The 21,487-nt window shown below is 35.8% G+C and overlaps 2 protein-coding genes and 3 non-coding genes across 7 annotated transcripts; 4 read left to right on the top strand and 1 right to left on the bottom strand.

Moving 5' to 3' along the window:
- Positions 1 to 954: 954 nt before the first annotated feature.
- Positions 955 to 5,836, top strand: LOC140890697 (uncharacterized). 3 transcript variants are annotated; one of them, XM_073298682.1, is made up of 10 exons: positions 955 to 1,221; positions 1,617 to 1,744; positions 1,950 to 2,081; positions 2,163 to 2,273; positions 2,702 to 2,983; positions 3,686 to 3,885; positions 4,007 to 4,292; positions 4,527 to 4,637; positions 4,879 to 5,070; positions 5,368 to 5,836. In XM_073298682.1, the coding sequence occupies exons 1-10, from the start codon at positions 1,044 to 1,046 to the stop codon at positions 5,707 to 5,709; spliced, it is 1,962 nt and encodes a 653-aa protein (XP_073154783.1). In that variant the 5' UTR covers positions 955 to 1,043; the 3' UTR covers positions 5,710 to 5,836. The 3 variants fall into 3 exon arrangements, with proteins under 3 accessions (XP_073154783.1, XP_073154781.1, XP_073154784.1); XM_073298680.1 differs by having other exon boundaries at positions 956 to 1,221; positions 1,608 to 1,744; XM_073298683.1 differs by lacking the exon at positions 955 to 1,221 and having other exon boundaries at positions 1,607 to 1,744; positions 1,954 to 2,081.
- A 3,716-nt stretch (positions 5,837 to 9,552) lies between these two features.
- On the top strand, positions 9,553 to 9,637 carry LOC140893686 (small nucleolar RNA U31b). The gene has a single exon (XR_012153278.1). It is a non-coding gene; the product is annotated as a small nucleolar RNA U31b (small nucleolar RNA).
- Positions 9,638 to 9,728: 91 nt separating this feature from the next.
- LOC140893649 (small nucleolar RNA Z195/SNORD33/SNORD32 family) lies at positions 9,729 to 9,808 on the top strand. Its single transcript, XR_012153243.1, has one exon. It is a non-coding gene; the product is annotated as a small nucleolar RNA Z195/SNORD33/SNORD32 family (small nucleolar RNA).
- A 79-nt stretch (positions 9,809 to 9,887) lies between these two features.
- Positions 9,888 to 9,972, top strand: LOC140893650 (small nucleolar RNA Z196/R39/R59 family). The gene has a single exon (XR_012153244.1). It is a non-coding gene; the product is annotated as a small nucleolar RNA Z196/R39/R59 family (small nucleolar RNA).
- A 2,574-nt stretch (positions 9,973 to 12,546) lies between these two features.
- LOC140892070 (uncharacterized) lies at positions 12,547 to 14,645 on the bottom strand. Its single transcript, XM_073300818.1, has 4 exons — positions 14,330 to 14,645; positions 13,182 to 13,945; positions 12,966 to 13,086; positions 12,547 to 12,867 (listed from the first exon to the last, which is right to left on the bottom strand). The coding sequence occupies exons 1-3, from the start codon at positions 14,403 to 14,405 to the stop codon at positions 12,997 to 12,999; spliced, it is 930 nt and encodes a 309-aa protein (XP_073156919.1). The 5' UTR covers positions 14,406 to 14,645; the 3' UTR covers positions 12,547 to 12,867; positions 12,966 to 12,996.
- Between the last annotated feature and the right edge of the window lie 6,842 nt (positions 14,646 to 21,487).

Raw genomic sequence — 21,487 nt, 5'->3', positions numbered from 1 at the left:
TGAAATGTGAAAACATAGAGGACCAAAATCGCAAACCGCTATCTTAGTTTTTTCGGCAATTTTAATCCTTTTTCGACGTGGCGCTGACGTGACACAAATTCAGTGCTGATGTGGAGCTGACATGTACAGTGCCACGTAAGCATTTTTGAATAAAAAGGACCGAAATTGCCAAAAATAGAACATGAATGACTAAAACTGAAACGTGAAAATATAGAGAACTAAAATCGCAAAGTGTCAAACATACATGATTAAATTTGCAATTTTCCCATAAAGTTATTATATATGTCAAACAATTATTACTTCAAAGAAAAAAAATATATATTTAAGATACAAATTCATGTAATTGTATGAAAAGTTTACAAATCTCTATAAAAGTCCTGCAAAAGTCTACAAAGAATCCATGAAAATCTGTTTGTAAATCCGTGAGATTCTATAAAAGTCAATAAAAATCCATCAACTCCACAAAAGTCTATCATTTTAAAAAGTCACTAAAAGTCATTAAAACTCTGGATTGAATACACCCACCTAAGTTTCAGAAAAAAAGATTGAAAATTTTCCAATCCCCTTTTACACACGGGGATCAATTGTTATCCATTATCGCTGGAGTAAAAACACTATTTACCAGGTTGAGTATTCGAGTTCATTACCAGAATGACACTGGTTGATAAATGTTTTTTTTTCTTTTTTGGGCACGAGGTCTAATATGGATCTCACGTGTTTGGACCAATAGCACGTTCGATGTGCCAGAGAAAGTGCCGAGCCAGAATCAAATCCTCGAGTCCAGTTAAATTGGGCTTGGGACTCAGCTCAACAGTTTACAAGAATGCCAGGCCTGGAATTTGTGGATACTATTTATGGACTTTCTTGCGTAATCATTTTTCTTTGTTAAAAGATATTTATTCTTAAACCCAAACAGCCGGATCTTCATTAAGATTGTACTCTGTGCCTCAAATGTTGCACGTTCATTTTAAGGAGAATGCGTAAAACTAACATATCCAGCTAGAGAAGAGAAAATAGCGAACCAGTGTTTTACAACCAGAAAAATGCAGAGCTCTTCGATTCTCTGCTGTTCTTCAAATTATATCTCTCCCTCGAATTTTCAGAGATCTACGTTTCTTTCAACGATACATCAAGTGAATGTTTTCTCAAGTTCCAGCAAATTACTATCATCTTCTTCGTCTCCGCACCAATCTTCTCGCTCTACTAGTATCAGTTCTTCTGGTAACCGTTTTACACTCAAGTTCTTATCTTTTCGTTTTGTTTGTCATTTTTTTGCTTATAGTTATCGGGAGATTTGGCGGAGGCTGTCGGGATTTATGATAATGTTAGCAACAATATCGTTCAACTTCGTTCCCCGTTATTTTATTTTATTTTTATTTTTTTGACTGTCCAGTGGTAAATTTCTAATTTTTATGAAGCCGCGAGGTTCTTGCTACTTGATTATATCTTTCCATTCTGTTGTACATGACGGAAAAGGAACACGTTGTTGCTAAATTTGTTTGTTGTGCAGCGACATAGTCATGATGCACATGAGTTTCTTTTTATGTCTAGTTTTCAGTGATGGCAATTGAATTTCATTTGAATTTGCTGTTTCTGTCCACTTTTAGCTGCACCAGTGCATGTTGAGACCAATTCATCTACTTCAAGATTCGTTGAGACTGGTTATATTAGTGGTGTCCATGGGATTCGAGGAGAGGTTCGGATAAAGCCTAGCACAGATTTTCCTGATCTGAGATTTTCAAAGGTAGCAAATCTGAAATTATAAGAACTCACTGAAAATAATGCTTATAAAGTCCGTTTACTTATCAATCAATTCCTCCCCCTCCTCTCTTTCACCAACTTCTTAAAGGAAAACAGTTTTGAGTACAAAAGTGAGATTATTGGCATATGAATTAAGAATGCAACAAAGTATTATATTTTGTCTAAATGGGGGCCGCTTTTACCTCTAGCCAGGAACTCGATGGTTGAAGCAGAAAATTTCAGGAACCGAGACCATTCAAGAAATTGAACTGTTAGAGGGCCGTGGGCACCCAGGACAAAGTTGGATTCTAAAATTTAATGAAATCAATACCGTGGAACAGGTGTTGTAGGGTTCATTCTTTGAGTATGATTGTTTATGCCTACTCAAGAATGATGTCTTGATAGGAGATATTTTGGTTCAGGCACGAAAACTTGTTGGGTCAACTTTATTGGTAACAGATGAAGATAGGCCCATGCTTGAAGAAGCCGAGTTCTATACTCGTGATCTTATTGGGATGAAAGTGATTCTTAAGGTGTGTTTTTTTATAAGGACTGTGCAATTGTTGGAAGAAAGATTTTGTTTCCATCAATTTGTTCGACTTTTGCATACCTTTGTATTACAAGGAAAGAGTAGCCATCTATTTTTCCTTTTAAATATATGTTTTATTAACTATTGACTATTTCTTTGGTCATGGCCTGAATAGACATTGAAATTTCGTCAAAATCATTCATGTAATATGAAATAACTAGTTGAAGGTATCACTTGGGAGGCCAAATGTCATTATTGACTCGTGAGTCAATTTGTGAAATTTGTCTGTGCTATTGAGTATTTATTATTGTTATTCCTACTTTTGTCATTGTTGAAATAATGACAACTCTGGCTGCAATTTCTTTTTGATTAAAAATTGGTATCTGATTAGTCTTTACATTGACATTCCTTTTACTAATTTGGACTTTTTAGGAGTCTGGGGAACCTGTGGGAACTGTCGTTAATGTTTTCAATAGTGGAGCAAGTGATCTTCTACAAGTCAGGCTTAACTTGTCGGAAAGCATAGAAGGTCCGATTAAAAAGTCGCAAGTTGGGGAATTTGACTCGGGTCCTGTTGCGTGGGTTCCATTTGTGGAAGCAATTGTTCCTGAGGTTGATCTGGAAAAAAGAGAAATGCTTATTACACCCCCAAAGGGGCTACTAGATTTGAATATTCGCTCACATGAGAGGTCCAAGAAAGACAGACGTGAGCTTGTGAGGCATAATCTTTCGCACTTCACTAATTGCTATCAATATATGTTGTTGGATTTTATGTAACTCTCTATGCCTAATGACTAATGAGTCATCCCATTTGGCTTTCTCACTGTTTCTTTGTCACTTGCTTCTCATTCTTTTTGTGAACAGGTATTTCACAATTCTGTTCGATCAATTTTTATTTTCTTTTACTGCTGAAACAACCTACGTAATCTCCTTATTTATGTCTGAGCAGCGCCTTGAGATACTTATCCGGCAACTGGTTTCTCCTTGTTTATTCTTTTGATCTTTTCATTCACAGACACGGTGCAACTCGAATCCAGGCCCTAAGCCATTACCTACATTTGTGTATTCTTTTGAACTACCCCCATTTGAATCTCTTCCTTATTCAGTTTTTCTCGGTCGGACATATTTGTTTCTTAATATTTAACCTAGAGAGCTACCTAACTCATTTGATGACTTTTTACAAAATTTCTCTTGTTTTTTCTATTAAATATACTCATTTTTTTTATAATGATATAATCGATAAATATCTTTGTTTGACAAGATTTCTTCGGTGCCCTAGATGGTGTGTGTAAAAAGTTGTCTTTGGGATCACCTTCGCTAATCATATTTATCAAGTAATAGGCAAGATTATCAGCTCAACTTGATTTTCATGAATGTGGTCTGCTCGGTTGTCATGGTATCTGTTGTCTGCTTCAGGAATGGAAAGAAAGGAAAAAGTTTCAAAGGCAGTTGATAGCGGCTAAAAAGAAACTATGTGAAATGGAGCAGCAACACGTGTTTCATGGATTTAGATATGGGGAGAAGGACAATGCAAGCTTGCTTGCAAATCAAATAGTGACTGTAAATTCAAAATTGCTTCAGCAGGCCCTGCAATATATTGAGACCCCCTTTGCAAGGTTAAACATTTTAAATATTGTGATCTTACTCTGATGTGCTGTTGCATAAGCAATGTTTAACGTTTCCAAGCAAGTTTTGTTGGAATATTGACTCCATATGCTATTTCATTTCTCAATTCAGGCAAAATGTGCCACAGATTTTGAGTGCAGTACCAAAAGACAGCACTCTAAAAGTAGCTGACAATCCTATTTCTGCTCAAGGTGGAAAACTGTCTGATTTATACTGGAAACTACAAAGGGAGGGTGACGTATTGGCTTCTGGTGGCAAGGTTGCTATATGTTTGGTGTTGGAGGAAATGGAGGAGATTGAAAGAGATCCTAATAACAGTGTTGTCAACTCCAAAGAAAGTGAGAAGGCCTCTCTTCTCGTGAAAGAGCTACTAGATGATCCCCATGGACTTGTTGAGGTGCTATTGATACATTTTTTTATGTGATAATTCTTACAAAATTATAAAGCTAGTTCTGTCATATCTGTTTATGTTTGGATGCAATCTAGTTTTGCAGAAGAAATGTTGTCATACTAGAATCCCTCAACTTGGTGTTTTAAGAAGTACTTCACCATTGATAAATTTTGTTGTTAGCCGTGTAGAAGAGGGTTACCCTCTGCAATATCATCTGAGTCATGCCTTTGCTTTTTGCAGGTGAAAAACCGTCCATCTGTACCTCTGATGTTAGTCTGTTCTGCTCATTCTGTCAGTTCTCTGCAAGAGTTGTTTTCTCTTCATGACCACTTTGCATTTGATCCTCAAAAGGTAGGATACATGATTTTCTATAATTCGAATTTTGGTTTTGGGGGTGGAACTATTACGGTTGTAAAATATTTGCCGTGAATGTTATTCTGTCCTCGTGAGGACTTATTACTTGGAGTTGGAATGATTAATGTCATGCCATAGACTTGTCAATTTAATTTTCTAGCTAATGAGACAAAATTTTCATGTAGCACTCGTTCAATCAGCGGTTTCTCTCATTGCATGTCACCTGAACTTCTAACAGGTCTGGTTTTTGGAAGAAGAGACACTTCCAGTTGTCAGCAGCTTTCTAGATGAACAAGGCAAGCATAAGATATTGATGAAGTCACCTTGGGAATTCCTCCAAAGACCAGTTGGATCAGGTGGTTTTGTTAGCTTACTTTCATCTGAAAACTTGTTGGACCGACTGCATGAAATGGGTGTGGAGTATATTGAGGTGAGACATACTGTTGAGTTGTTGATCATCTCCAAGCTATTTATATTCCACATCTCCTGTTTCCTGTCCAATTTATTTCTGTCCTATCTCCCTCTTCTCTAGAAATCTACTTCTCTTTCCAGATATTGCTTCAGACCTTCTCCATGTAATCACAACTTGGGCAATGTGTAGTGTATTGAATTGTCCAATGACCAAGAAGAAAAATATTATGTTTAAATTGAATGTGAGATGTTATATACCAATGAATATCAAATTCATCATCTCCCTCAACTTGCTTCCTTGTTTTTTCTCTGACAGGTTTGCAGTGCCACTGGAAAACACATACACGGTAGTGCATTTTTAGGCCTAGTTGATTCAAGCAAATCAAACATTGGAATCCATCTCTACGATGCTACAATGTCTGAGGAACATTTCGATATGTTATTCTCCATAAGTTTTATGAAGAAATGGGTGAACCACATAGACAAACTTCAGTTTCATGCCGTTCTTACGTCTCATTCATACGTGGAGAAGGTTGAGAAAGATTGGATAGACATTACACCCTCAACTCCAAATTCTTATGAGTTCCACTGTTCGATTTATAGTTGCTTGGATTCGTGTTCTCCCAAGAAGATTTGTGTGTTGGATTCTGCTGAATAATGTGTGGAACTCACAAGGGTAATAGAAGTTATGTACAGTATACATAATGCATTTCCAAAAGATGTTACAGATGTTTGGAGTTTGCTTTCTAACAGGTGATATTATCATAATTACTTCTTGAGTTTTACTCCTCCGTTCCATATATATTGTACTCTTTGGATTTTCACACAGATTAAGAAAAATATATTGGGAAAGCAAATTTTATATAAACTTTATATTTTATCCCTATTCAATGTATTAAAAAATTATTGTACAATTTTCAAGGTGTAGTTAATAGGGGTATATTAATAAAAAAGTGTAAAAAAATATTACTAAATATGGTATATGACTATATATTTGGAACAAAAAAAAAAAAACGTGGACAATATAATTAGGACGGATGGAGTAATATATATTTACACATATATCCAAAAACACAAATGAAATCGAGCAAAAACAACAGAATTCAATTCCGAATAAATTGTACACTGTTGAAATTTTTTAATCTAAAAATTAATTGTCATTTTTTTTCGAAAAATCGATGGATCCGAACAAAGAGAAAACAAAAGATATGAAATATCGCCCACAGGGGCATAGGCGAGTTGGTAAGGCCTGAGGTGACGTGGGAAGAAATTTCCCAGCGTTGCGGGTTCGATCCTCGTGTGGAGCATATTCCTCATTGAAATATTTAGGGGTATGCTCTGGGGGTTGGACCATGTTGTTCCCTCCCTCAGGTCCCTGCCTACTCGTGCACATCCCTCGATTTAACCCTCGCATGGTCCAATGGACCTCTGACTCATGTGGGATGGAGTTCCTTCGGGGTCAACCCTTTTAAGAAAGATATGAAATATCAGTATCTTAACGAAAGAGACAAACTAAGTTTTCTTCCTAATTTTGTATTTATAGTTTCCATGTGCTAATATATCCATCAGGTTTTATATTGAATCTTCATTTCAGACAGCGTGATTTCATCTTTGCTCTCAATTGAACAATCAGAATCCATAATCCTTAATTTCATCGATCCCAAATCTCCCCTATGTGGGATGGGGTCCCTTCAGGGTCAACCCTTTTAAGAAAGATATGAAATATCAGTATCTTAACGAAAGAGGCAAACTAAGTTTTCTTCCTAATTTTGTATTTATAGTTTCCATGTGCTAATATATCCATCAGGTTTTATATTGAATCTTCATTTCAGACAGCGTGATTTTAGCTTTGCTCTCAATTGAACAATCAGAATCCATAATCCTTAATTTCATCGATCCCAAATCTCCCCTAATTCAATAAGTGGGACTTAAATTTAGTTTGCAAAATAACATTGGTCAAACTGTTTTTTTCGAAAATTAACTTTCTCGGGCTCATTTATTCGAAAACTGCACTTGAAGATGGTTAGTTTTCCAAACAAAGTAGTTTGACCAAGTTCATTTATTAAAATATTTCCGATTTTTTTTGGGCCATTTAAATATATAGGTCTGGTCTTGTTTTTAATTCAATAAAAGGGACTTTTGACTTTTTAATTCAGTCAAAGGGTCTCAATTAAGGGTAGTTTGGTTTTTTTTTTCAATAAAATATACAATGGTTTAATTCAGTCAAAGGGTCTTGTTTTTTAAATATATATACAATGGTTTGGGTTGACCCAAGCCTGGGTCGACCAAGCCGGGCTGCCCGGCTTGGGTCAACCCAAGCTTGGTTGACCCAAGCGGTCCACTTGGTAGGGAAGGCGATCGACTGCTTTGTAAATGTAACAAAAAAAAAAAAGAAGAAGAGGATGAGGGAAAAGGAGGAAGGAGAGAAAGAAAAAAAGACAGAAAAAAAAACAACGCAGATGAAAGAAAAAGAAGGAGAGAGAAAACACTTAAAGCAGGAGCAATATAGTCTTTTCGATCATAGGTCTATCTATTGAATTAAAAACAAGACCAGGTATATATCCCTTATTTTTCCTTTTTTTTTGTTTACCTAGGCAATGTTTGGTACCAATGATTAGCCAGGTTTATGGGTGAGTTTTATTTTTATCTATTGTTTGGTAAGTTTTTTAGTACTCAAGTTGGTTAATTAAACCCACTTTGGACTCCAATTCGGGGAAACATTTCGCACGCAAAGCGCCACTTTTCAGGATTTAGAGATGCATGATACGATGAAATCATATACTATGAATGTATTTGTATCTGGAAGCATAGAATGAGGTCATACGGTCCTTAACTAACCATTGTATGACATTAACTAACCATTTTTATGAGACGGATCTCTTATATGGGTTATCCATTAAAAAGTATTACAATTTATGCCAAAAGCATTACTTATTATTATAAATATGAGTATGGTTGACCCGTCTCACGGATGAGACCGTCTCACAGGAGTGTTACTATTCTTAAAAACTTAGGCGTTTGGTTACAACATTTGTTTTTTTTAAAAAACACTTATTTAAACTCAAATAAGTGTTTTTTTAGAAGTAAAAATTTTTGGCCTTTTGTTTCTGCTTCTGTTTCTATTTAAAAACTCATTTTCACAATATTTATTCAAACGTTAAAACCGCTTCTATTTTTTTATTTAATAAAAATATTTTAAAAAGCTGGACTTATTTAAATATTTTTTAAGCCAATGATTTTTTTATTCAAACTAGCCCGAAATTGAAACATAGTCTAATGCTTAAATTTTAGGTACCGGTTGATAGGTATGAAGAGATAAATAATACATAAATAAGTAATATAATGTAATAAAAAATAAATAAAAAATGATAGTGAATATAATATTTTGATTTGATTGATGTATTATAGTTTATTTGATTGATTATATTTTATATAAAAATGATAAATTACCATTTTGTCTTTTTAACAATAAATAAAATATGAATAATATTATTTATAAGTGGTAAAATTATAATTTAAATTCAATGATTTGATTGATGCAAGATAAATAATTAATGATTTGATTAATGTAAAATAAATAATTAATAGATGGATAAATAATATGACGAGAAGAACACGAGATTGGATAAGATGAGTGATAATTAACAAATACAAAACAAGAGATTTATTTATTTTTTTAAAAAGGAACAAAGATAATATTGAGAATAAGAGCAAACCATAAGGATATAATTATGAATTAAGTGTATATATGTTAAGGCAAAAACTCCAATCAAACGATCTCAAGGGTCATTTTTATGAGACGGGTCTTTTGTATGGGTTATCCATTAAAAAGTATTACAATTTATACCAAAAATATTACTTATTATTATAAATATGAGTAGGGTTGACCCGTCTCACGGATGAGACTGTCTCACAGAAGTGTTACTCATATGTTAATTTGTTTAGTAAAGGTAATATGCAATTTAGCTTGCCATAATTTTTAAATGTTGTTAATCTAGGATTTAATTAATAATTTAATACAAACGAAAAGGGAAGGATAAAAAGAAGGAAAAAAAAAAAGAAAAAAAGAAAGAGAATTCAGAATTGTAAATTTATTTTTTATAAATCTCTCACCGTCCATTTTTACAGATCAGATCTCTAACTTCAAAACCCTAAAAAAAACCCTAGTGAGCCCCCAGCGTCGCTCTATATAAACCACAGAGCAGAGCTATTGACCCATCCATACTCACCTTGCGTTGGGGCGGCCGACCAGAGTTAGAACCCTAATTTATTTCTCAGTTGATTTCATTCGTCTTCTTCGTTTTGAAAGCTTGTTTCTTTGTGTTCAGAAGGTGAGTAGCAATGGCGGTGCCGTTACTTGGCATGAAAATCACCAAGAAAAGGGTAAAGAAATTCAAGAGGCCACTGTTCAGCGATCGATTCGTTTCTGTCAAGGTTTCAATTTTCTCATCTTTTTTTTTTAAAAAAAATCATTTTAATCTCTTGATTGGTGTATACCGAGGAACGTGATGATAGTTAATTTGTCGCCCCAGGCTTAAGTTACATCTATCAGATGTAATGTGGTGATTGACATTTTTAACTGATTCCTCTTTTCTGGATTTGTTTTCCTCTTCTTTTTTTTTGTTTTTACTATTTTGATTTAATTACCAAAGTGTTTTGATGATTGAGATACGCAGAAAGAGGCGTGATGATGCTTATCCACCTATTCTGTAATTGAATGATGATCTTACAAAACATGCACTACCATCTGATCTCGCTTGCATATCTCAAGATTTGTTATCATTCATTTTTTTGGATTGAATTTTTTTTAATTTTCAATGCAGTGAACTCTGTTCATGCAATCAATGATGAAGTTATTAATAGTCACTGATTTTCCAATGATTATCACAAACAAATTCACCATCTTTCGGCTGAGATTGCTGATACAGATTTATTTTTGTTTTATATTATATTATTTTATTATTTCCTCATCTGCTTTACTCTCTATAAATATGTCTGGTTGGTATCTTGCCCATGGTATCTAATGTCCAGCATTTCAACTTGTTGCTGTACATTTCGTTTCAGGGCAGATATTGATGGTAAAACAGGCCTTTGCGACATAGTTAGCTTCTATTCACAAGCTTTCTGTTACTATAATCCTGCTTACATGTGTAAACTTTCTAAAAAAATTGTGCATTCTCCTGATTTATCGATATCTTAATATTTATCATGGCTGTGTTACTATTTGGTTGATCTCAAATTACTTGATGAATGCACGACAGGCAAACTGGCGCAGGCCCAAAGGTAGGTATCCTAGGGACCTAACATACTAACTTAATCTGATCCATATCCTATGTTGGGCATCAAAATACCCAAATCATTCATACAGTATTTTTCGGTTTAGTTCAAACTAAATCTGATCTATATCCTATGTTGGGCATCAAAATACCCAAATCATTCATACATCACCCCTAAACTATATTAATATTATAGTGCAGATATTGAACTAAACTGAACACTAGACACTATCTTTTCGAATGGGTTCAAAAAGTTCCCTGGCGTATTAACTACAAGGAGCTTGAGTTGTTGATGATGCACAACAGGTAATGCAATTTTCCCCAGCGATTGATCTTGATTATTATGTTGTGTTCAATGTACTTGAACCGAAGGCACTAATTGGTTTGTGGCTGACAATCCATCGGGGACTGGTGAATCAGGAAATATTGTGCAGAAATTGCTCATGATGTATCTACTAAGAAGAGGAAAGAAATCGGTGATCGCCCATCAAAACTTATGTAGTTATAACTAACAAGCTTGCACGGTTGAGGTTGCATGATTATTAGTAAATCTTTGGTTTCTGGGGTTATGCCCAAAGCTTGGTTGAATGTTTATTTTGTTCAGTTGTGTTATTTTTTAAACATGTATTACAACAGAGGAAAAGACAATTAGCAATTGAAAACCAAATTTAATGTAGGTTTTGGTTTGGTACTTTGTTCGTCTTTTTTTCTTTTTTAATAGAAACTTAAATTGAAACCATATTCAAACTTTAATAATCAAAGATTTTATTTGGTTTGGTACTTTGTTCGTCATGGTTTGGATCTCAATTTAATCTTTGTTCAAATAAAATCTTTGATTATTAAAGTTTGAATATGGTTTCAATTTAAGTTTCTATTAAAAAAGAAAAAAATGTTGATGTTCATTAGATGTTTCATAATTTAACGTTATAAGTTGTCTAATGACATGTTTCGCGATTTTGTATTAAAATACATTAATTTCAAATGTATTAGATAAATTAAAAAATTTAACAATATAATATGTTATCACGGTTCAAATAACATGCACGGATCCTTCCGTCTCATAAAAAAAATGTCGGATCATTTGGATTACAAATTTCATTTTAGTATTTGGTAAAATAAGATTTTGAAATGAAATTGATAGTATTTCATTGCATTTGAGTTTTAAAAAGTTATAATAAAATTTTTAAAAATTAAATAAAATTTTTAAAAATTATATTAATATAACATAATTGTAGTATTCAAATTCTTTCCAAATTTTATAAAATATTATTTATCTGAAAAATTATATTATCAATTTATACTACTCTATATTTTAAATTCTTATCAAATACCAAAAAAGAATTTCAATTTCATGAAATCCAATTCCAATTCGAAATCTCTATTTTTTTAATAAATCCAAACACTTAACACACAGTCAGAGTTCCACACAAAAATCCGAGGACGACTTTGTGAAACCATATACATACAGACGAATTAGTAGAAATAACCAACAATTATCATTAGTATGCACAATATAACTATTTATAAACATGATACAAACATTTAACAAACAATAAATGATGAATATGTAGACATAAACTCGATCAAAAATCCATTTTGAAACAATTTAGACATGCAGTTCCAGTACTGGAAAGCAATAATTAGCTTTGAAAAGCACCAAAACAAGACCAGGTGAAGCATAAAGATTAGAGAACAATACTCAAACCACAAGATACATAAAAAGTAGCTTGGAGAGGCAGGCTAGTACTTGGGTAATTTTTGGGATTACTTAAAACATTGCTTTTGAAATTTTATAAAAGAAAAGCTCAAAAACACTGTTTTTAAGCAATCCCAGACACTACCTAAGTACTTGTAGACCCATAAATAACATCCAAACAATAAACCTAATAGAACGAAACACTTTGTCCATCACAGCAACAATTGCCCACTCAAAGGTGTCAAGAAGCCGCCAGCCGGAGCGCTAGACGGCCCAGATCACCGAGAAGAAAGTAAGGTCGTATGTGAAGGTACAACTCGTATTTCAACATTATCCTGTTTGAGCCGTGAGATCGTTGAATTTTGAGAAGCGCGCATTAACCAGTTTGGTAGAGGGTGCCGCAGGTGTTAAGTATTTACATTAAATCATGAATTGGAAACACTAATGGTCTAATGCAAAGGAACCAATGATCAATGAATCAACAAATTCTCATCATTACGAACTCGACTCTGAAGCAAGACACTGAAAATAGATACCAGGTAGATATGATGCAACTTCAAATGTTCACAAGTTTTTGCAAACCCACAAGTTTCCAAGAGCAAAATATAAAACTGTACCAAAAAACCATACCACAGCACACAAAATAAAAAAGTTCAGGTCTATCTACTGGCTACTGCTAAATCGATGAGAAAACAGATGATATGCTAGGAACTTCCCGCTGGGGCATAATACAACTCAAGATCTTGCCTGCTATTCTTCGTATCATTATTTATATCTCTAATCACGAAAATCACTCCCATTTTTACACAAGTGCATTCCTGCAAAGCATGTTCATTTGTGGGTTCTGCAACAAAGCATTCGAGGATTTATCATTACTTTCATTCCGATTTTCTATGATGTTGAACATTGATAAGAATGAGATACAAGAGTAAAGATTAATACATTTGAAGCTTCGGAAGATTGTGAACTCGAATTATCTCCCGGACCTTGAAAACACCTCAAACAGTCCACAACAACTCTTCCATGTCGTTTGCACTGGACGAGGAGCAGGAACCAGCAACACCTGAAAAAAGTTTTGAAAAAAAAGGGAAAGATTTTTGTATAATAGTCAGTGAATCACGAGCTATGTTCCAAAAAGTAACATGAAACAAACAGTACCTCGGTAACTCCAGAATCTTTCTCAAGTTCAACTCCAATGTCATGACTTTCCTGGGTTACACATTCCTTAATATCTGGGGCAACTATATTCTCAATAGATTCGTCCTTCCTCTTCAATGGCACATCCATGATAACCGTCGAACTGCCATTGTCTTCGACAAAACCCAGTCTTTTCTCCTCGGATTCTATGGGTTCAATTATAAAAGGGGAAATAGAAGTATCTGTCTCTACTTTGTCACCCAAGGTTGAAATGTTCTTTAATTCCTCAGTCGGGAAGTTTTCCACAACTGAATCAACTCCATCATCAATCTCAGCACCGACTATATTCTCAGCTGGCACTGCAGAAAAAGATTCATTGCCGTTTCCCAACTCGAGAACCGGAGCAATATCTTTTGCAGCTTCACCTTTCTTGATACAATGAGACTCGTCATCTGAACTGCTATCGCTACTATTTCCACTACTGGATCTACTGGAGCTCCGGGACGAATTCCCATCAGCCTTTTTACTAGATTTATCCTCAATCTCGAATTCCCTGTCAACTGGAACAACAACATCGTCCTCCACCACAATACTTGGCTCTTCACTGTCCTTAGTTTTCAATGATTCTTCAGCGGGAGTATGAGAAGTGTTCTCTCCCTTCTCAATTTCTTCTTCGCCCCCCTCAGTCAAAAGGTCTTGGTGGCCATTGTGGTCTTGTGAGGTGGGAGAGCTAAGCTCCCCAACATCACTGTCTTTATCATCTTGCTGCTTGACGTCATCATCCCCTACCGTATTTTGATCCATTTCGAAACAGTCAAGAACAAAATCGAGAACGAAAACAGAATTCAGAAATCAATAATCAAAACTGAAAAGGACAACAAATACTAACACAAGTCCTTAAATCCGATCTCAACTACTGTTCAAAGAAAGCAAACATATTAATTCAATACACGAGCATACATCACAACAATAGAAAATGATGCTAAATCAATCGAAGAAACACATTTTCAAGCGACACCCACGAAGCCAAATTGATGAAAACCCAACTGTAAAGTTAGAAAAAGATGTAAGAATAATTAAACGTCACATGGGGTCTGTACGAGCTACTATAAAAATCAAGAAACAACACCCTTTTTCAATTTAAAAACTTCAAAGAAAGAGTTTTATACCATCAGAGTGATTAGAAACAGACTGGTTTTCCTTCTTTTTCCTGGCAGCTTTTCGCTTCTTAGAACCAGAGGGCATATTTCTTGATTATTATATATCTGATTCAGATGGATTGAAGGCAACTGCCGTGGAGCAAACTGGATCGTGGGTAGCCTGAAAAAATTCTTGATTCTCACTCTCTCTCAACCACAGCTTCTCCCTCTAGCTTTGCTGGTTCTTTTTGTTTTATTGTATGCGTGTTTATCTTTTTTGGAATTGGATTTGGAAGAAAAATGGTGAATTAGGGGTGGTGGTGGTGGGGTTTGGTTGGGGCCTGGAGGATTCCAACGGATTCTATATTAGGGTAGGTGGATGGTTTTTCAAATTTTTGTGTCATCATTTTTCTTATATAATATAATTATTTATTAATTCTTGTTTAATTAAGATTTAAGACAGCCCACAAATTACGTCACATCTTGAGCGGTATGTTTGGATCGATGAATTTTCCCAAAGGTGTAGCATTTTAATTATACATGTCAAAACGGGCCGGCGGGGCGGGCCGGCCCGCCATTTGGGCGGGCCTCCAAATGCTCAGCCCAACCCAACCCGTCTTGGGCCGCGGGTCGGGCGGGCCGGCCCGCCTAATTTTTTATTAATTTTTTTTATAAAATAAATGTTAATTTTTAAATTCAAAAAAAAAATTAAAAACACTTGAAATGGTAAGAAAATGAAAAATAAAATTTAATCAAAGAGTTTAATCAATATTAAAAAATATTACTATTAAAATTTAATAATATATAAAATTAATTAGTAAAAAAAAATATGAAAAAAATTTAAAAATACTACATAGTTTATTATCATCAAAATTCATTCAAAATAAGTTCAATAAAACAAAAAAATATGTATAAAAAACACTAAAAAAAATACAATTTTGCAAAAATAAAATAAAAAAATATTTGGCGGGCCACCCCAACCCGCGACGGGCCAGCCCGCCCTAACCCGCGGCCCGCGCGGGCTCAGCCCGTTTGGCCCGCCTCCAAACGGGCTGAGATTTGGCCAACCCAACCCAACCCATTTTCATGGCGGGGCGGGCCGGCCCGACGGGCCTAGCCCAATTTGACAAGTCTAATTTTAATCATTTCATCCAAGGTTCTATGTGGTGCGAAGTTCGTCGAGACGTAAATGCCAAGTTTATTTTTTTTGAGTTTAAGCGAGCTTAGTATGAATTTAAGCAAAAAAAAAAATTATTTTCAATTTTTATTGTAATTTTAATCATTGTAAATATAAGAGCTAATAGATATTTCAAGTTCTGAACAATAAATATACATATTTATAAAAATATTTTCGTTCAAAAAAATATATGAAATTTTCCATTCTAAAAAGAGCGTTTAATCGAGATTATCGTCACTTAAATGAGAATTTTAGAATACCGATTTCATTCCATAGTAACATAAAAGAGAGTATATGCATATCAGTATATATAATTGTTCAAATGAGATGGGTTCGTTTCGGATCGGGCTCATCCCAACCCGCCAAATAAGTGAGTAGGGTTGATAATTTTCCAGGCCACCCAACCAAATGGGGTGTGTCGGATTTTCCAACCAGTCTGTCTCGACAGCCTATGTAAGGCTCTGAAAGATTAGATTTAAATTCCGAATTTGGGAAAATATGAATTGGAGAATTTATGGAAATTAGAGATTTAATTTTCGAGTTGAAAATATTTAATTTGAGAATTTACGGATTTTGAGATTTAAATTCCGGGATTCTTAAATTAAAAGATGAAAATATTTGTGGGGACCTCGGGTGCTAATCTAATCCTAAGGGGTAATTAAAGAATAAGCATCATTAATGAGACAATACTAATTCAAGCGGAATAAAATTAACCAAAACACTTGGCGACACAAAATTATACATTTGGCGACACAAATTCATGTCGCGAATTTTTAATTTTTTTTATCTCGGAGGGGGTTGCGCCCGATCTGCCATATATGGCCGCTCGGGCGCTCCCTCTTGAACCAACCTACGGGTTGGGCTACACAGGGCTGCCATTTTCTGCAGCTCGGGCGCTGCCATAAGCAAAAATCTGCCCTGTTTTCTGAAGCTAGACTTTGCTATGTTTAATCTCCTCCAAAGCTTGATCTTTTCAATCTAAAACATGCACATACACTATTATCAAGTTCTAAACATGTTGCCAAACATGATTTCATGTATTTCTTACATCATCTAGTAATCTAAATACATGAGAAAACTAGAGTATACAACCTACTCAACATGTATTCTTCAACACATAGTTTACTTAACATTTGAATATGCTTGATCAACATTAAAGAGCAAAACATCTGCTAAATCTTAACCCGAGTCTCCACTTCTAACTTCTTCAATCTTGAGCTAACCAAGTCTCGTCTGACTTGTCCTGCCCAACCTATTGCAATGCACACATACGAAGACAAAGTAATAGCCGAAAAACTCCGGTGAGAATAAATCTCAGTATGAAAGACATGAATATACATTAATTTAAGCATAATAAATCTATATGCTATCTTATTTCCTAACATGTAAGGACATGTAAAATCATAAAAGCATACTCAATTCTTATAGCATATCTATTCATATTTAGCAATCTCATATCTAGCATATAAACACATTCACAACTTGAATGGTATATAATAACAAACTAGCATTTATAAACACATATTTTAAACTATAGAAATCTCTAGGCTAATGCATAAATGCAATGCATGTTTGAAGGAATAGGTTATTAAGTCTGATAAGAATAAATCTTGGTTCTTGGGATCCCGGGAAAATAAAATCTTTAACCAACCACCGACTCTCCCAATTGATGTGGCGTCAAATATCTCAAGTCCCCTGACTTTGGTGCAACTATAGTGAGTCATCTAGCTCTGGAAGAGAATCTACAATACATGTCACTCAACTATAGTTCTCCAAACGTCATTTCGCAATTTAGGCCAATCTGCCCTCTATGTTTTTAAGGTAGAGGTTCAAGATGAATGCAACATAATCTTGATTCATTAAATTATACACATACTGATAAACCTCTTGAACACACCATTCAATAATCATGCAAAGACAATAATAACAAGTAAATCACATAAGAGCACTTAAACAAGTAAGTATGTGATTTTAGGAAAACTCAAAAACCACCACGTTCTCGAGTTGTTCTACCAGATGAGGATAATGTCGAATCATACCTTCCAATCGTTGTGTTGACATATTCAAACTTGCTAGCTTCAACTCAGATGGCATCTCGAAATGTCTATTCATTCACGCTTGCTCATTGACGTTGATAGTTGATCAAAGTCTTGATTCAACTTTAATTGTTCAAACGGCTCGAACTCATCGATTCTACTTCGATAACTTCAATTTCCAACTGAAATAAAGTGTACAATATGCTTAATATCATTCTCAAATCTAATATTTAGTGCTAAGTTCAATCTATAGCTGATATCGTATTAAATTGCAAACCAGCGGCGTAACAATTCGAAATCAGTAATTCCGAAAGCGCAAACTTCATTCATACCATCATTTAAACATTATATCATCATCAATTCTTCAATTATTATACGTGACCAACATCTCACAAAACTCAAAATTCTGAAAATATTTCAATAAATCAAAAACGTGTTCAAACGACGATCTTTTCTCGATCCGTCTGAGATATACTATCGTCGTATATACCAGAACATGATTATTCAATCAAATCTTAATTCCAACAATATCATAAAATTCAAACATGGTAGAACTTCATAAAAATTACGTCAAAACGTAGCACTCGGAGCCGTGATCAAAAATATACGATCAATCGGAAATTCTACCAGGCGGATCAATTTTTACGGGGCTTGAAAGGTTGAAAATTGAACTTGGACCCTTCTCCCTCTTCTCTCGGTTTTTGCTGGGTTTTGGCTGAGAAATCTGATTCTTTTCCTCCTTCTTACACGTTTTAATGACCACTTTCAAGGGAATTGCATTTGGTCCCTGGACTTTTGGAAAATTGCAAATCAGTCCCCGAACAAGCGATTTAATTCAATTTCAATCCTAAATAATTTAAGAATATTAGAATTTAATTCTAAACTCTAAATATTATTAAATTAAATATTCTCAAATTAAAATTAAATTATTTTGAACCTTATCACATTTTAGTCCTTGAACTTCTTAATATTTGCAATTTGGTCCTTCTTCAATTCTATGCTTCTAATTAAATCTTTTTCATATTTAAACTCATAATTTGTAGTAACCCGGAACCCATTTTAAGATAATAATATGTTAAACATGATTAAGGGTTGGTAATTGATCTATTTCGGATGTTATTGGACTTCGGAAGAGGAATTTGGGCTTTTGACTTTGGGCCAGATCGGAAGTTCCGATCCCAGTTCGGAAGCTCCGATCCTGACCACTTCGGAAGCAGATCGGATGCACGGAGATCGGACGTTCCGATCAGGAACGGAGGTTCCGATCTCAGCCAGCCAGCAATGCTCGATGACTCACCCGTGAGTTTTGACAAATGTTGATCGGGGGTTCGATCGGAAGTTCCGATCCCGGAACGGTGGTTCCGATCCCGACGTGTCGGACATGCACAGAATGAGCTGGAATCGGAAGCTCCGATCCCGAGATCGGTGGTTCCGATCGTTGCCGAGATTTTGGCTATAAATAGGGCTCATTTGCTTCAGTTTTGAAATACGAATTCCCGCGTTTCCTTCTTCAGTTATATAGTGTGAGATATACACTTGAGGGCCCTATCGGTTATAATAGAGGTTCTGGAATAACCAAGGTGTGGTTATAGTCATCCGGGACTAGCGACTTCAAAGGGCTAACTACGGACGAAGGTATGATCCGGGAATCTATTTAAGTTTTGGAAGTACTTATTAGCTTAGTTAAGGTTTATAGAATTTATGTAGTGATACGGTGAACTTATGAATATAGGCTTGGAACCTAGGATCTATTATACTTGAACTAGCCTAGAGGTACGTACACATTGACTGAGATTGCCAGCGAGTATACATGTTTATATGTTGCATTTATTTGGCATTATTATATGGCATGAGATATGATTTACCGTTTTTTATATTCATATGTCATGTGCATATACACGTTGAGCCTATACCTTGTTATACCTGATTATAGAGCCGCTCAGCTCTATACTCGATAGTCTGTCACTGAGAGTACCGCGACGGCGGGGACATTTATGTCTGTCTACTTTGGTGTACTAGACGAGTGTGGTTGCACCCAGAGGTTGATCCGTGCGGTGGCAGCACTCATGTGGCGCCGGTACTGAGCATGACTTTTCAGATGATACTGTACCAGTCATCATGTTGCATGCATTATATACATATGTTTACTCATGTCTATGTACTGGGCGTAGCGCTCACGTCCTAGTTGTTATCTTGGACACCCTATTCCATGGGGCAGGTCGCAGGATGGACGGAGCTGGTAGTTCAAGGCAGGACTAGGGAGCAGGAGCTTTGAAAGTTTTTATACAGCACGATTTATTAGCTGTATAATGTTTACTTTTAAGAATTTCGATATGGTTGTATCACTACAGATTTAAGCCTGGATTATATTACTAAGCTGATATGTAAATTATGGATTACGTTTCCGCACGTTTTTACTCTGTTAAGTATTTTGCTGTATTAAGTTTAATGCATGCTATTAGTTGCCAGTTAGTAGGTGATTCCATGCAGGGTCACTACATTTTTGGTATCAGAGCATGCATAGATTTTGGGATTAGTACTTGGGATTTAGTTTAGTCTTGAGTAATTCTTGCGCATTTGGGATTTTAATGTGCAATTCTTTTCAGGATATGGCTGACGAGAGTCACGGTAGTGTTGGCCAGGGAGGTGGTCATCATCATCGTCGCCATCATCATCAGGATGATCAACATCGTCCTCATGAGGGTCGACGTCGCTATACTATTAATAAGTTTATGCAAGTAGGACCGAAACCCTTAGTGGGAGGCGAGAATCCTGAACAAGCTAGAAGCTGGATGTCTAAACTTGAGAGCACGTTTCGAGCTTTTGAGTGTACTGAAGAGCAGAAACTGGAAGTTCTAGAATTCGTTCTAGAGGATAGAGCACGTTTTTGGTGGGATGCCAAGGTTGCTCAGGCACGTACTGAGAGAGGACAGGTGACTTGGGGGGATTTCTGTCGGGAGTTTCAGAAATTGTATTTTCCTCCGGCTGTTTGCCAAGCACGATCTATGGAGTTGCTTACTTTGAGGCAAGGATCAATGACTATTGATCAGTATCAACAGCGATTTCTTGATCTGCTACCTTTCAGTCCTCATATCAATGAGAGTGATGCGTCGAAATATGATATCTTTTTGCAAGGCCTGAACCAAGATATCTACTCTCAGGTTGTCGTCTGTGATGACCAGGTGTCTTATGAGACTTTGGTGAATCGTTGCCGTCTTGTGGAGACCAGCAACAGGCGTGGACAGTTGATGATGTCAGCACAGCCTAGTGGATTTGTTGAGCCTCGAGCTCAATCTGTTGTGCCATCTGTACCTACGTCTTCTTCTACTCCTACTACTTCATCTGGATCTCGTGGTTCACGAGGTATGTTCCGTTTTGGGAAGAAGAAGAAGAAGGAGGAGTTTTGTAGCCACTGTGGTGGGAAGCATCCTGCAGCTTCATGTCAGAGAGCTACTGGGGCGTGTTATATTTGTGGTCAGCAGGGACATCTGCGGAGAGATTGTCCTCAGCGCATGGGTTCTGCTAGTGGATCGGGATCCCAGGTTGGATCTCAGGCTTCTACTTTTCCACGTCAGCAGCCAGCACCACAGAGTTCTTCTGGTTATCGTCCCCAGACTCAAGGGCAAGTGTTTGCTCTGTCTCAGGAGCAGGCTACGGAGGGAAGCGATCGCATGTTGGCAGGTAACTTCTTGTTATGTGGTATTCCTGCACTTGTATTAATTGATACTGGAGCATCGCATTCCTTTATTTCTAGTCGCTTCGTTAAGAGACATAGATTACCTTATGTATCATTAGATATGGATTTAGTTGTATCTACTCCGTTGGAGCAAGAGATAGTAACTAAGCGTCTAGTGATGGGTTGCCTTCTGGAGTTTGAGGGTAATGTGTTATCGGCTAATTTGATGATATTAGCGATGATGGATTTTGATTGTATTTTGGGAATATATATGCTGACTTTGTATCACGCTACTGTGG

This window comes from Henckelia pumila, chromosome 3, assembly GCF_033568475.1.
Source record: "Henckelia pumila isolate YLH828 chromosome 3, ASM3356847v2, whole genome shotgun sequence".
In the NCBI taxonomy this organism is placed as follows: Eukaryota; Viridiplantae; Streptophyta; class Magnoliopsida; order Lamiales; family Gesneriaceae; genus Henckelia; species Henckelia pumila.
This window is presented reverse-complemented; position numbering and strand designations above follow the sequence as displayed.